General features: G+C 44.5%; 1 protein-coding gene across 1 annotated transcript in view; it reads right to left on the bottom strand.

The window, feature by feature from the left end:
* The window catches only part of LOC119442155 (endoribonuclease Dicer), a 100416-nt gene that overhangs the window by 56128 nt on the left and 27298 nt on the right, over positions 1-16990 (bottom strand). The window contains exons 8-13 of the mRNA XM_037706915.2: positions 16570-16812; positions 13399-13553; positions 10423-10564; positions 8108-8183; positions 4325-4464; positions 2114-2293 (exon numbers count right to left, since the gene is read on the bottom strand). Of these exons, the coding sequence (XP_037562843.1) occupies positions 2114-2293; positions 4325-4464; positions 8108-8183; positions 10423-10564; positions 13399-13553; positions 16570-16812 (936 nt within the window). The remainder of the gene's footprint in view (positions 1-2113; positions 2294-4324; positions 4465-8107; positions 8184-10422; positions 10565-13398; positions 13554-16569; positions 16813-16990) is intronic.

Here is a 16990-nt window from a genome sequence, read left to right as displayed (position 1 = left end):
GCTTAATTTTTGTGCTCTATTCCTTGCCACAACTGCACAGAAATGTCAAAAATAAATTGCGTCCACAAATGCGTACACCGTGACTGAAGGGGATAACAATTTTCAAGTGCCAAGAAAAATCCACTGTCATAACAGGGTTGCACCGAAAATGCAGCGGGAATAGAAACCCACACATTTTAATTTAAAAATAGGTACAGTCGAACACACGTATAGCATTACCAGTTTTAACATCCCTCGGATATAACAATGAGCAACTTTTGTGTGCGTTCTATGGTGAAATAAACTGCTCACTACAATACTCCCATGCCACATTATTGACCACAACAATTAATATGACTACTGGGTTTGTGTGCTGACAGAAGGCAACATCCTTGGCAAAAAAATAAGCCACCAGCCTATGTGCTGTGCTGGATTGCACCGTCCTATGCATCACCGACCTCGTGCGCCACCCCTTTCCCGTCTACTTTTCGCTCCTCCGATACACAGGGTCGACTGCCGCCGACGTCGAAGGGGTAGAAGAGATCTGGAAGGGGAAGGGGGGCGATGCGGCGGCTCGCATTTACTCTTTTTTAAAGGATTTTCCATTCCTTTTCCTTTTGCCACATACATTCAGTAGCCAAATTTAATTGCGATATCCGACAACGCCGCATGGGAGCATTGTAGTAAGCGGTTTATTTTGCCATAGAACAAATACAAAATTTCACTGTGCATCGGCTGTACATCGTTTATTTCATTTATTCTTAAAACCAGCATTGTTACAGGTGAAAATTTAGTTTCACCACATTTTTCTCATTTTCATAATCATAAAAGGCAGGGGTTTGCGAATACTTGAACAACACTTAATTAAATTCAATAGCGAGTGTTCAAATAAAAAAAATATAGTTAATTTTGTGGTCTTGTGTGCCAAAACCACAATATGATTCAGGCACACTGTAATGGGGGACACGGGAATAATTTTGACCACCTGGGGTTCTTCAACGTTCACCTAATGCTTGGTAGACTGGCATTTTTCAATTTTGCCCCCATAGAAATGCGGCCGCCTCAGTCGAATGCTCAAATAATTCATTTGTGAATCGCATCTACTATTCAATTTTTAAATAGTCTGTGTATATATATACATATATGCGATGTGAAAATTTGCGCAGTGCCGCATGTCTAACAAGCAGTACTGCTGTGCCGCAGAACTTCCAAAACCACTACTGCCCTTCAACAGCACATGCAATGAATCAAGCAAGGCAATTGTAGAAATCGGACACGTTTCCACATTGCTCGGAGGCCAAGTTTGAAAACAGACCAAGCAACCTTAGCAACAGTGGTTTGAGCTTTAGCTCACCCCCTCAATACCACCTTGTCAGGTTGGTCTGGACATTAACCTTTCCCTACCATGGGGAAAATAGATGTTTTTGTATGTTACGACAGATGTTTTTTTCTGAAGGAAATACTGCACTCAAACAGAAAGCAAAATCAATGCACTTTTCACGCATAAAGGTTTTATTAACGAGATGTACGTCATAAAAAAGATATAATTGTCAAAATCAAGATGGTGTGATAAAATTGAACAAAGTTTGTAAAGCCACGCTTGTATCTACTAAGAAAAAAATGTTAAAAAAATTATGAGATATACAAAATGTATTGCCCTCTATTAGGCACTATCTCCAAAAAAATCTAAATTTTTCATAGAACAGGTATTTCGCTACAAAAGTTTTACTGCAAGCACTACAGTTCGGCGTGACGGGCTGCGGCCGCCGATGATCTGAGCTGGTTTGCGTCTATGTCGCTTTCAGACTCAAAGTCTGATGAAAAGTCAGTGTCCTCTGACTCGCTGCTATTCGATGTATCAATAAGATCAGCTGCAGAGGCTGCAATCTTGATATCTGCGATCTCCCAAAGCGCACGTGCCGTTTCCGGAGCCGGACATTTTTTCTTTCTGCTTTGACGCTCACGGAACTTCGGAGTGCGTTTAAAAATCACCGCCTAGCAAGAAAAAAGCGAACTGTTTAGAAAACTAAAATATATTTTGGCCTCTTTCACGTTCGATAGCGCAGTATGTTCATGAGCGGCGCGGAAGGTCTCAAAAGTGGCGTTTCAAACCCTAGTTAAAGGCCATCCTTACGCAAGGCATGTTCTCGCGGAGGAGCAGGGCGAACCACAGCGGGCAATCCTCGGGGTCGACGAGCTTCTCCTTGCGCCAGTTCTGGAGATCGGACGCCAGACGCACCAGCTGCGTCGTCAAGATGTGCAGGTGATAATGGCCCGCTTCCAAAACTCGTGCCTCAGCAAACAGCTTACACACCTGAAAGGAAAAGAAAGCCGACAGAGTTCAGATAGTCCACTGGCTCTGAACTCATTCATTGCAATGACAATGACACCTACCACTCAAACGAATGCCCACAACTGCACATAACACTCCTGCAATCCCACTCAAACTCCCCTCCCTTTGCTGTACACGATGATAGCGATACTGAGCTCCGGGCACACATCTTAACGCAAAAGTTCAATTCGAAATCACTACTGCTAAATGCTTCTCACCGACAGTGACTGCCATCTTGGCTTGTCTTGAGAGAGGTAAGAAGAGTGTGCCACTGCTGTGTCATCTGCTTCGAAACATTCCAAAACCGCACTCGAACTTTGCTGGACTTTCCTAGCATGCTCTGTCACCCAACCGCACAGCAAGCGAGTTGCCGTTGCATTGCGACCACAATTCTTTCATTCAGCACGATGAAACAGCACAAATGAGAGAACGCCTGCAGAAACTACCTCAGGCTGACAGCCGACTGATACGCACATGCAAAAGCCAGAACCGCGCATATATGCATGCATTGATAATGCATAACGCGCTTCATTTCATATTGCCAAACTGCTATATGGTTCAACTGTGATATAAAAAAAATTTAAGTACAAAATTTATCGTGCACTGAAGAAGCTAAAATTTTGCCAGCTTGCTGTGGGAGATGTACGGTTTAACAAGTGGTGCCTAACGCTAAAAAAAGTGTCATGGCTCCTCTAAATGATATCTGCCATTGCCAGCAGATCATACACAGCCCAGAGGCCAGCAATATACTTTTTTATGCATAGGTGTCTGCCTTTTGCATGATACCAACCATTTTTCCCCATAAATCTAAAGACATGTAGCAGATATATAAGCCTTATTACCAATTACAGTAAAACCCCAGTGATACGATCACGGCTGGTATGAATTTCGGTGTGATACGAATTCGTAACATTCCCCAGCCGAAATACAATGCTCTTGAAAAAAATCAGCTGTTACGAAAGCGTTGCCATGCCACTGCGGATCATACGAACGGGCCCGGCGCCGAAATGACTCCTGACCCATTCGCACGACGAGGTGACGGCACCGTCAACCCACAATGCATCGCGGGTTGCACCCACGTCGCTTCCCCGACGTTCGCAGATAGCCGTTCAAAGCGGCGCGCGGGTTGAGGATGGTTCTGCGCATGCTCCGAAGATAGCAGCCGACGGCGCATGAGTTGTAGCGGGGATGGCATCTCGGCTGGCGCAGCGCAACTGGCGAAGCGTGACTAACGGTAAACGACGCTCACCCGCGCTCCGATAACGTCACGGGCCCAAGCGCGGCCGCAGTGGCGGTCTCTCGCTTCAATGCTAACTAAACGTCGAAAGCACAGCGCATACTAAGCTATCATGCACTAGGCGCACTTGGTAAACATCGCAGATCGTTTTGAAGATGAGGTGCGCGCGGGCTCGCACTGTGCGCACGTCACAGATCGCTTTCAAGATACGGCCATGTGATGCGGCGGCCGCACAGTATCGGCAATGTGCCGGTCGCTTGTTGCAACGTACAAGCTGGCTGCACAGCTAAATTTACGTGACTGCTACATTCAAATGCAACCTAAGATACAGGAAAATTACAGATTGGTGACGTACGAAGGGGAACTTAATACATGGAAGTCAATGTAGTATTTAGGTCGGGATCGCGAAAACGCGACGTAGCAGCCGGGAAAACGCAGCAGCGAGGAAGGTATGAACGGGGGTTCCACTATTAGGAAGTCTTTCTGGTAAAACTAAATTCATTTTTTCTTGATTTTGTGTATGTTTTGATGATACGAATTTTGGGTGATACGAATATTTCACGCGGCCTCGCGAGATTTGTATCACCGAGGTTCTACTGTACATGCTCGCCACTTTGCTAGGCAGTCTAGATTGCACGTAATTAACATGCCATACACAAACGGTCATATCTTGCTCATTAAAGCCCAAACGCTAGTGTACTGAATTTGACACAAAAAGTAATTAGCTACGTCGTTCATAAGTGCAAAGAGCATGATAATTTGTGACCAGTGATTACCCGCTTTTGATACAGTCTCCTGCGCTTTATTGTGCCAGGCTTAGGCGCACCCGGAGGCGCGTCATCCGCTTCTTCATTGTCCGAGTCCTCCACGAGCTTCAGCATGCGCTTCACGGGCAGCAAGGAGTTGTCAAACTCATCTGGCAAAAACACAGAAGAGGTTGGTGATACAATTTCACCCTTTTAGTTTTTCCGTGTTATACCTCCTTTTAACATTTATATGTTATCAGTTTGCCTCCTCATACTATTCATGGAGGAAGGAACGAATTGGGAGGGAGTTTGTGCAACAAGGTTGAAACCAAACTAATTAGCCCAACACATGATCGTCGAGTCAGTTCATTTCCTTCCTCCCTCCATTATACCACTGCTTACTCAGCTATATAATTTTATGATGTGATGAGAGTTGCCACTGTTGTATGATTGATTAGACACATGCATTTCAATGTTAGTTCTTTTCCTTTCTTTTTTGAGTACCCCAATGGTTGTCATCATGTGGAAACAAACCATAGTCTAGACCCTTAAACTCGGTGATTAACTTAAGGGGGGCAGGCACTTGAAATTAAAATAAGAGGGCCATAAAAATGTATATATACAGATGTATACAGCCAACTCTCGTTAAGATGGACTCAAAACAGAACATAAAGATCTAACTGTTTTATCGGAACTTAGTTTTAAGAGGACGCTCTACCTTGGGAGTTCTTACCTAAATGATTGGGAACAAAGGAATAATTTTGCTTATAGTGCAAAACTTCTGGCAACTTAGGTTATAATTGGTCTATTCTGTAATGTATATGTCAACTGGGACCTCAGAACGACTCCGAATTATCCAACTTTCCAAATAATGAGGGTTGAATTACCGAAGCTTTACTGTATCCCCGAAAGTGACGATCTGAGAATACGGCACCTTTCTTTGGCCGCATGTGGAATAATTTACTTCTATGCTGGTGAATGCAGTATTTCAGACCCCTGATTTGTGGTGGTCCCCCAGTTGAGTCCTAATTGTGTCAGTTAATGTACACACTGTAACAATTTCACATAAACTGCAAACTCGTGTGCCACATTTGTCTGCTATCATGTCCTCACAGATGCAGTTTATAGAACTGATATCTGTCTGTCTTTGGTGTGAGTTACTGATCTGTGAACTTCGTGCTTCAGCTGTTTTTCTTTTTTTTTAACTAGCGATTTTCGGTGACTTTTGTAAAACGTATGAGACCTTCAATCAAAATTCTACACTTTACAGTTGCTGGAACTTGCCTGTCTCTCTCATCAAATGCAACAAATTTCATTCATATTGGTCCAATGATTGTCTAGTGTGAGCATTTCTGCGTTTTTCATAAACAGTTGAATGTTGTTATAACCAAAACTGGATATAACAAAATAACATTCTTACAGGTCTTTTGTACAAATTATTATCAATGAAAAATAAACTGAATTGAATTGAAAGGATATAACAAAGAAAGTGAAATTACCCTTGAAATCTGTATGAAGATTGATATTGCAGTACATGCCATAACAAAAACAAAGCGATGGATATAACAAAGTAATTAATCCTCCTCCAACTTTGTCATAACAAGGTATTACTGTGCATGAATAGAGAAACAGGAGCTTGCCCCGAGCTAGAGCTTCCCTCTTAACAGACTTGATCAACAAAACAATATGCCTACTATTCCTCGTGCACTCAAATGTTCATGACAAAGAATAATAAATGAAAGGGCATTAAAACAACAAAAGCAGAAAGTAAAAAAACAAGACATTTTTGAATTTACATGATACAATTACTGTTTTTTACCCACTCTTACTTAACACCTATTGATTCACTCTTGCTTGTCAGCACTGTGCAAACCCATGCGCAGTCGCCAATACTAACATCTCACCTTCCCTGTATTTTTTAGTGCCCTCATGTTATTACACAAATGAGTCCACCAAAATATTGGCACCTTAAGTTGCTACATAGTGTGCGAACACCAGTGCTTCTTGTGGCTGCTAGGTAGCATCCTTATCATTATTACCAGCCTGCATGATGCACTTAAGAGTACTTCCTCAACTATTGTTTCTATGATGTCTGCCCTATAAGGTTTCCAAATCATTGCTGATGCTTATGCAGTGGTTCAAGTCAACAAACACAAACACCGTTTGCTTCACGAGCAGCCAGCAGAACTGCCTCCATAGCCAAGCTCTAGGAGTGAGATGCAGCTGTGGAAGGTCGGCTTAATGAAATTTTAGGCTCATTCTAAGCGGATATTTTTTTAATTGAGTCTGTGGGAAAGCAACCAAATGTTCGTGCTTTGTTCCTCGTATCCGAAAACGCGGCTTATCCGGGCTTGTTTTAATGGGAGCCGACTGCATACAATAGAATCTCTAGGGATAGTATAAAAATTCTTATCACCCAAAAATGTTATAAAATCAGAAAATGCAGCAATGAAATAGCTGACTTGCTCAAAATTTCCGATTTCTTTAATTATTTTTTTTCCCGCAATCATAAGAACTTCCTTTATCTCATGGTGAAATATCTGGAAGAAATACACACCAATATTTGAGAAAATTGCACTTTTTTTGTATCTTGTCTTCAAAATTGAAAAGAAAAGCGGGCTTTGGGAGGTGCTATCACACCGCTAATCACGTGGGCATGGCTTTTCGTTGATGTGTACAGCCATCACTGTAAACATGAGAGATCGGAGTTTCAGATAGACACAGCCCTGTATTTTTCCTTGCAGAAATAAAACGAACAAAACGAGCGCAAGAAGGAAAAATTAACGCCGCAATTCGTTCCTGCAGTCACGTGGCAGGCAGCGAGTGCTTCTATTGGCCGACGCAAATTTGAATCACTGCTGCACATGTTTTGTGCACATTTTAGCATGCAGCGGGCTACGCACTTTGCATATTCGAAGGTTCACATTTCAAGATCTGCCTGGTTGTCTGGAGTATCTTTCATTGCTGCACCTTAGCTGCTGCCTCACGGTGATAAGGGATTAGGAAATCTGTTTACTTTTCTTTGTGGTAGTGAACCTCTTTGTATCACGATATCTGATGGGTGCAAAGGTAGAAAAGTTTAGAACTGTCATCAGGCGCTGAAGGCGATGGAAGGCATGCAATAGAGAGATAAGGATACATATGAAAGCGTATGCTACCGATCTTGCTGATGTGGCAAGACTGGCTTCTGATAAGGTTATAAGGTGTTTGAAAATGGCAGACAAACAAGTTGTGTGATACTTGACAAATCAAACGTCCCTTTCCTTCTTTTTTTTTCTTTTTGGGAGGGGGAGTCATGGCAGAGTGCTGTAGGTTGACCTGACAACAGGAATGCGAACGGTGCATCGGCGAGGCAGTTCTACCGGCCTGAAAACAGAGAGCTTGTGGGGCTACTAGCACGCCAGATATTGTGTGGCACGCTCGATTGTTTGCATCATATGCCACAGTGAAAAAGCTGTTCGCATCATTCAAAATTTAGCACAATGTAAGCTAATGGACTTGAGCTAGGACATTTGAGAAATTCGCATCATTTGGAAATTCGTATCAGGCATGATAATATCACCGAGATTTTACTGTATGTCACATTCCTCAAAGACTAAGTCAGTAGAAAACAGTAGAAAAAGATGAGGTTTCACAGTGTTGCAATATCAGACACAAAACATGAATTTCAATTTATCATGCAAGGGTTATCTGCCTCTTCGAGAAATTCAGTTCAAGAATTAGAATTGTCCTATTTGCCTCGAGCAATCTTCGAAAATCCATAATACTAACAAAACAAAAATGACCATCTGGTATAAAAATTCTTGTACGTACCTATTTGGTGCAGACGCTTGCATGTCTCGAGGGCAGCGGCCATCTTTGCATACTTCTTTGTTTCCATTGGCTGTCCCTGTACGGAAGATGAGGACACTTGGCACGTGCACCACAGAATCAGCTGGCTACCATAAAAAGGGCTCAAAGTTTGTGCTTAGGCCAGCGCACAATGGCACACAATAAATGGTCCAGTTAAGTTCTGTTAATAGGTTGCCACTGTCCAAATACACAAGCAAGGCCACTAAAGCATAGCCAGATGACTTGCGAAGTGTGCCGGCACAAACACAGTTGAACCTTGTGGAGTTGAACGGAGTTATATCTGATGTGAAAATGCCTTCATTAGACCTAATTTTCGTAAGCGCACGCGCTGATATTGGTGGAAAAATTGTGTAATCAGGTCTGAGCAAAAGAAAGGCAAGTGTGATGCCTTCGACGAGCCAGCAAAGGGCGTCCTGTAGATTTTCCTGGCCTGTTGGCAGCTTGCCGTGCCGATAAACAGTATGAGAACAGCCCTAAGTTAGAAACAGATGTTTTGCACTGTCTCAATATGCAACTCTGAGGTCAGTAGGGCTATTTTTTTTACCTACACTGCATGCACGCTCATGTAGACAAATGTAGTGTCAGGCAGAGGTTATGACTTCATATGCTGCACTTAGCTGACCGGTCAGTAGCCAATCGGAGCAGACTGCGTGTCATCTTCTGCTTAGCAGACAAAAAGCACCCGACTTCGCACCCACTGGCTGCGAATATGCCCTTGCCTATCTGAAACTAAAAGCCAATGTAAGAGTTTCCTTTCAGCAACAAATCTAGACAAACTGCAGCTAAATAGATTGCCAAATGCACAGCGCCACAAGGACAACTACTCTATGCATATAATACAGCGCGGAGTCTGAAACAGCACCATCCGTGAGTTGGAAAATTATTTTTTTCTTGAAAGATTAGCTCACCTTCCTCCATGACACACGGTCACACCTGCACTTCGCTGCCGTCCCTGCGGCTAACCATCCCTACTGTCGCCATATCGGCGCTGACAGACGCAGACAAAATGGCACTATGCATTTGCAATTCCAGCCTCTTTGTCGTCGGCTGCCTACACTCATCAAAAGTGCAAAGTAGAAAGTGTAGTTATCATGCTACACTACTGTTAGAAAAAATGGCTTCATGTAGGTGGGTGGAGATACACTTTTTCTACACCAATGAAAACATGGCGACTTGCTACACTAGCTATACTCATGTAGACAGTGTAGGTAAACAAAAATAGCCCTAGTGTGAACGCACTAGATCAGCACAGTGGCCTGCCGGCAGTGAGCCAGCCAAGCCAAGCCATAGGCCAAAAAGCACAAGGAAGTGTGCATTTGGAATCAAAATTGGACATAAAATATACTTCTGTTGATTCAACTCCGGTTAATAGAATTTTTCGGTTAATTCGCTCCTGACCATAGGTCCCGGCTGGCACCTATGCATTTCTATGGGTCCAAAGTTTCGCGATTTCGATCCTAAAATTGTCCTTCGTTGGATAATTTGAACTCAACCAGTCAACACACATGCATCTGACCACTAAGGTGACCCCAACAGCGGCCCTTTTAGCGGCAGTGTCTGTCTTGGATTTTCAAGCAATAATGGTTGCTGACAATGTATCATTATAGTACTTACCTCATTCTAACGAGCGGCTTTCTTTGTTCCCAAAAAATAGGGCCAGAGATTCACTTCGTACTGCAACGGACATGACAACCAATTCGCATTCGTGGCATTTATATGCTTCACTGCATAACACGGCTGTATTACAGTGAAGCTGGCTTAACAAAACCAGCCACCATCGTGCAACACCTTGAACCTTGCCCATATTTCTTGCTAAATTATCAGGTGCGTTTCAGATTTCTACTTTGTTTATGATCTTTGAGGTCACTTCTACATTAGTTTTCTACTTCAGATGCATAAAAAGCATGTGTATACTTGGTTTGGGGGCGTGTCAGAATCTCACAAATACAGCCAAATGAATCGGCGGTGTGTTTTGGCATAATTTTTTCATGTTTAATTCGTCCTGCTGGATAATTCGATCAATTTAATCAGTCCAGTCAGGGTCGAATTAACGGAAGTAGACTATATGTTTATTCGACCCGCCGGATAATTCTATCAATTTGATCAGTCCCGTCAGGGTTGAATCAATGGAAGTCGACTGTATTTCTTTTCCTTTCTGCCGCAGTGCAACCTATCACTTGATGGTCAGCCTTTGCGGTATCCTTTTGTCTCTCTGAGTGTCTGCATATTTTGTGTGTGTGCTTTCGACGTCATGCATTCTAGGTCATCCCCAATACCTGGATGGCCTCTTTGAGAGGACTCGTCATGGGCAGGTAGACGGTGCAGATGTACAGATCCTTGCCGTCGACTGATATGGTGCTCAACTTATAGGTGGGCTTCAGGTGCGTGAACATGTCCGACGGAAGGACCATGCAGTATCTGCAAAAACGAGAGAGAGAGGGTGAAACACACATTTGCTGCTCATATTTGAAATCTACTCCTCCCTTTCAGTGTCGAGTGTTTTTCGGAAGTGCAACAAATAAAATTTCCAACCCACTAGCAGGCTTTTAATTTAAATGCTATTGGCAATATACTGTTAGATATTGAACGGCAGCACAAATTGTACCAACTAATTTGGCAGGTGAGACAGTATCATACTTTGTGCGCGTATAAGTTCCATCGAGAATTCGAAAAAATTTGACTGTAAAGGTACAGTGCCTTGAGATGCGGCTTCACAGCAGTGCAAATTTCACCATCTGATCTGGACGCACGCACATCTGACAGCTGTGGTAACAATGTTGTGTGAGCACCAAAGCGAGCAGGGCTCATTGACATAGACAGCAGGCGAAAGAGCTGCAGAGAGTCTTCATTATGTTATCACTTGTGCATTAAAACATTATGCATAAAAATATGCATAAATGAAACATGAATACACATTTAACCAGAGCACAGAGAAAAAGAACTCAAAACACCAGTGAAAGTGGCACTGCATGCACATATGTTACCACAAAAATGTTTTCGGCAGACACAATGTCAAGTGACATTTTTTTATACCCCCCTTCTGAAGATGTCCACAGTGGGATATTTTAAGAAATAGCACAATCAATTGCAGTGTTTTTCCATTTAGCCTCCAGTGGAGTGCAACTGCCACAAATTTATATTTATGCTCAACAAACTTCATGCAAACATTTTATTGACGTTTAGCTGCGGCACCAAATGCGTATTTATATAAAAACGTTGCGAGGCTAGAAGGTGGTAAAGACTACCGACGCTGCTTGACGAGTGTCCCGTTCTGATCTCGCCGAAAACCTCCGAGCCGCCGCCAAAGGCACTGGCAAGAGTCACCAACGCCGCACGCATTCAGTGCGAATGCGGGCAGAACGCCAACAGCGTCAACAACAGTTCTGCGCGCTGCTGGTGCTGCTACACGTCCAAGTTTACACATCTGATAAAACTACTATCCTTACTCTGTATAGCTCTCTACTAATTTGCTATCGCAATTGATGCTTCGCCTTTCGGGTGAAACTGCGACATTCTTTATTTAGTGTCCACTATTTAGAGGCTTCCTGCATTGCCATAACGGCATCACTACAGGAGGGAGGGGAGAGGAGAGGTGTGTAAACAAAGTTCACATAGTGTGATAACACTGCCGGGCAAATGAACTGTGGAAAAATCAAAACACTAGATATCTCCAACGGCATAACCAATACAAAATTCAAAATACAGTGTAGACCGCTTATAACGTAAGTCACCGGAGTCGCGAATATCCACACTATATAAGCGGTACCGCACTATAACCAAAGCAACAATTTTCAAGGCCCGCACATTTGCAAGACATGTGCACCGAGCCGCCAAGTGTATGCGACAGTCGAGAAATTCGGCTGGAACGTTTGCATTCAATTTACAGTCGAATATCATTAATTAAAACTAAATCACGCTGCACCGCCATAGAGTAAAAAGCTTAGGAGAGACCCCTCAATGTTGCGCGCGAACAAAACAAAAAAAGAAAAAAAAATGCGGCGGAAATTTCGCCCTCTCTCAAATGGCAAGGTCGCCGATTCTGCGTTGTGCCGGAACATGCGTGTACGTGCCGACGTCTCAGCCACACTACCTAGCCACACGTAGAAAATGGCTGTGAACCCTTCTTTCTCCTTTATGCTTCCTCTACTTTCTAGTCACGTGTTGACCTTGCACGCTGCGGCTACGGTGCAGAGGGAAGCAGCGGCGATGTCCCAGGCCGGCCAATGAAACTGCCCACGCCGGACAATGCCCACTTCCTGATAACGGCAGAAAACGAAGCTTCAGGGAGCTGGCGCCGGGCCGGCTGGAGCGGCGGACTGCTGCACTGGCGGCGGGTGCGCACGGTGACAGTAGAAAGTGAGGGAGTTATGAGGGAGGGCAAGGGGAGCCACCGAAGCAGCGGAGTTGCCGAGGCGAAATCCGCTTCCCTGCCACCCTCCTCCCTCACATTCCACGGTCTCCGCGTGCGCCCTTCGCCGTGCCGTGTCGGCGCCGCCCGCTCCCTGAAGTTTCGTTTACTGCCGTGATCGTCAAGCGAGCGTTGGGCCGTTGGCCGGCGTTAGCAGTTTCGTGGCCCTCGTTCGCTATGTGCGCCGTGATATTTCATGACTCGCACTCAAGATTCTGGTTTCTGGCTGCTCGTTCGCACCACGTGCCCTTCTCCTCCACTTCGTCTCTCTTTCTTCCTCGAGCACTCTTTAGGGCACCCGTTTGAGGGGAGCGTTCGCCGTCCCCACTGACTTCCATATTCCCAGGCAGCCGAACTGTAACCGGCATTTCGTTTCCCGCAACTGCACTATAAGCGATACGTGTATACATGGAGTGCTATGGGAAAATTAACGGGAGTCTGAAAAGACCGCACTATATCCGGTCCTGCACTATAAGCGGTTACGTTTAAGTGGTCTATACTGTACAAAATGAAATGGCATAAACGATAAAAAACCAACGTGCATATAGAATAAGATCATTATCATGGTTATGTTCATTTTCTTTGGGGAGAGGATTCAAGTTTATAACTTTAAAACACACTCACACGCACGAGTTCACAACATTACAGGTTCTAAAGGAGAATCCTTTCACATTTTCCAAGAGCTGACAATGCATCGAAAATATATGTTGGCTCCAAAAGATTGCAACAAGAGGATACGTAACGAGGGCAAACACTTGTGCACATTGCACGACACACAAACCCCAATACGATTCGGTTGAAAATTTTTGTTTGGGACAAGTATGTCACACGAAGGCAAACAAACCTGTTGACAAGGCCAATGGCAGAGGTGAGCGTGATGCGAGGCGCACCATCCTCGCACACGGGCATGTACGGCGGCAGCAGCTCGTCAACGGCAAAGCTCAGCATGACCTCGGAGCCGAGCGGTGCCTTCCTCTGGTGGCACTTGTTCATCAGTATCTGCATTTGGAAACGAATTATGGCATCCAGCTTTAGGGTTATCCGAGAAACCTTCGTACACAGTTAATTTTATGCCCCTGTCACACGGGCGCTTTTCAATGGCTATTAAAGCCAGCGACCTTAGAAATTCTTAAACTCAATTGAAATTAGAAGGGTTGTGTCGCTGCAGACAGAAGTGCTAATTTGAGGAAACGTCTCTGTGACAAACACGATAGAAGGCAATAACACGTCTGTATTTTATATGCAGACTTTTATGTGCAGATGTCTGTGCAAATAGGCCATACATAAAAATCTGAGCTCAGCATGATGTTTCACCTTCTACAGGCTGAACCGCAGACAGCGATACATCAACACTAATAAGTAGTACTCATGCAGAGATGATGCTTGAGCTTCCACGGTGAAAAATTAGCAGGAGTTTAGACCTGAGACTGAGCAGCCAGAAAGATAATGCCGACTGGACCAAGTGGATGTTTTGTTCTTCATTCAGTCAAGCCATTCTTCTAGCATATGCAGTCAAGCCAAATAAAATGTAGCCATCACCTATCCCTCAGCCGACCTACAATGCTCGTGCCTTTCCGATGGCTCATCGGACTTATGCTGCATTCCTGCTCTCACATTTTAGCATGTCAACCATGCAGTGTCTTGATCAAGGAAGTAGTCCTGCAATGATGATCAATGAGCCATTTTTTGCAAGAACTTGCGCCTAGCTGTTAAAGTGGAACACAATGTCATATGAAGCCATCAGGTCCTGCCTTCAAAGACCTTCTATTGTTGTATAGGCGCCATCAACGATTGGCCAGTGCCTATCATGCCAATCGGTGTCAGAAGTAGCGGATGCCTGAACTCTAGCCAATCAGAAAATTCTCTCGCGTAAGAGAATTTGTGAATAAAGTCGCACCTTACTGTAACGAATTAGCCTCCCACACGAAAATACTAGGGATGGGCAAATATTCGGTATTGTCAAATATTCGATCGAATAACTCTATATTCGTTATTCGCTTCGATTTGAAATCAGCTATTCAATGTTTTCGAATTAATCTGCGGTCCCAACTAGACAGCCAGAAGCCACGGACGGTGGTACACATCTCGGAGGTTATGCTTCACGTTATGGCTGTCATACATCAACCACAAATCTCGAAGGCTATATATTTTTGCATAAAAGAGCCGGAAATGTGCGACGCAAAAGAGCAGAGGCGCTAGCATGCAACCGAAATGAAGCGGCGGAGTCCGCATCACCATAGTCATCAGCGCAAATCGTACGTGAATGACAGCAATGACGGAACTCTTCGTGCCTATTTCTGCCTTTACTGCATTTACCGCCGCGCATAACAACGCATTGGCCGCGGGATTTCATGGTCGCCATCCATGATCGCGTCGATAGCTGCCGCAGTTTCTTCTGCAGTTGTTGCGGCAAAAAGTAGTTTCATTTTGACTCAATACGCACGTCGGCTACGTGCCTAAAAAGCTGCGTAGTGGCCATCTATGATCGCATAGATAGCAACCACGATTTCGTCTGCAGTTGTTACAGCGAACGCTAGTTTCGTTCTGACTCTGTGCATGCGCCGACCGCGCGCCATAAGCACCGCAAAGTCGTTAATAATCGCATCGATCGCTGCCACGGTTTCTTCCGCAGTGGTTGCGGCAAAAACTAGTTTCGTTTTGACTCAATACGCACGTCGGCTGCGTGCCTAAAAAGCTGCGAAGTCACCATACATGATCGCATAGATAGCAACCGCGATTTCGTCTGCGGTTGTTGCAGCGAACGGTAGTTTCGTTCTGACTTGGTGCATGCGTCGGCCGCGTGCCTTGAGCACTGCAAAGTCGCCATTCATAATCGCGTCGATAGCGGCCGCGGTTGCGACACATAGTTGTTGCGGTTTGACTCTGTGCAAAGCTGTCGAGGATGAAGAGCACCGGCTAATCGCGATTGACGTGCGATCTGTTGGCGGTCAGCTTACTGGCGAAAAAATAATTGGGATGTGCGCGCGGTACTGCAAAGCGTGTCGCAAATGATGGCGCGCGCCACGGCCGTGCTGCGAAGGAAGTCACGAGGCCTCGATCACCGTTGCGAGAGCCAATCAGTCACGAGATGACGAGAACTGCAGCTTCCACACAGCTTTTGCACAAAATAGCAAAAGGATTTGCTCATCCATTACACTAATAAAATCATGCTGACATAGTAAGGATTTATCCAATCAGGTTGTATGTACTGGAAATAAGATCCCAGGAAATGAGTGACTCAGACCAGGCCCTACTTCTCTATTATTTTAACGCAAGGTTAAAACAAAAGTGATGGCTAAGGTTTTCACCACAGAACTACTGTCACTGTAGGACTTAGCTGATTCAGGCAGAAGAATTGCTAAAGAAATGGTATAAAATGAATGAATGGAAAGTGCTCATTGTTTTCTGGATACCCTGATAATTCGGCATTCGGTTATTTCGGGCTTTTTTTTCAGTCCCGTGAAATTCGAATTAACTAGGTTTTACTGTAATATGTGATATATACTATTCGAACTATTCGATTCGAAATTATTTGACCAAATCACTATTCCCCTCGAATTCGCTTCGAACCTCAAATTCACTATTCACCCATCCCTAGAAAATACCTTTGTTATATGCTGATATAAGCACATAACATTGTATATTTACTTGGTTATATCCAATAATTCGTTATATCTCTGTTATATCAAGGTTCCACTGTACTGACTCAGGACAGAGAACTATAGAATCAGAGATGTTTTTTTAAGCTCGTGGCGTAAGGTGAGATGCAATAATCTTTTCCAGGTACACAGTAAATGTGGGGCAGGCATATGCCAGAAAATATCTGGGTAATGTGCTGTGCCAATTCGGCCAAGTGAGCTTTGCTTGACACAAGTTTGAGCACATGAACAACTTTTAGCTGGGTGCATTCTCTAAGCTGGGCCTAACCTTTGCATTCACAAAGAAAAGGTTAATTACATTGGTCACTTATGTCCCTGGCTTCCCACCCACTTCTCAAAGTACAACAAAAACTGACCGCCTCGATGGAGAGGTAGTTGCGAAGATTCATGCAGGCCTTGCTGTACTCTTCGCCCGCAGTCATCATGACATAGAGGGAGCGCTGGGCGCGGGCACGTCCCTTGGACTGCACGTACGAGCGGTAGTCGTCAGGGAAGTCAAAGCGCACCACCAGGCTGCACTTGGGAACGTCCATGCCTTCCTCCACCACTGAGGTGGCCACCAGCAGGTTGCACTCCTGACGACGAAACTGCTCCAGCACCTGCACGCCGCGAAAGAAAGGCTTGCGGTGACACCTCCTTGGTAGCATCGAAGCCAGTGATTAAGGGGTGGGCATTTCACACATGGAGGAAGGAAAAAAAATTTGCCGAGGTTTAACTCTTGTACACCTAGCTATCACGAACGAAAGGTCTGTTTGGCTTGGTTTTGCAAACACCATG

Source organism: Dermacentor silvarum, chromosome 1, assembly GCF_013339745.2.
Source record: "Dermacentor silvarum isolate Dsil-2018 chromosome 1, BIME_Dsil_1.4, whole genome shotgun sequence".
NCBI classification, from domain to species: domain Eukaryota; kingdom Metazoa; phylum Arthropoda; class Arachnida; order Ixodida; family Ixodidae; genus Dermacentor; species Dermacentor silvarum.
The sequence above is the reverse complement of the archived record's forward strand: the minus strand, read 5'-3'. Positions and strand labels throughout refer to the sequence as shown.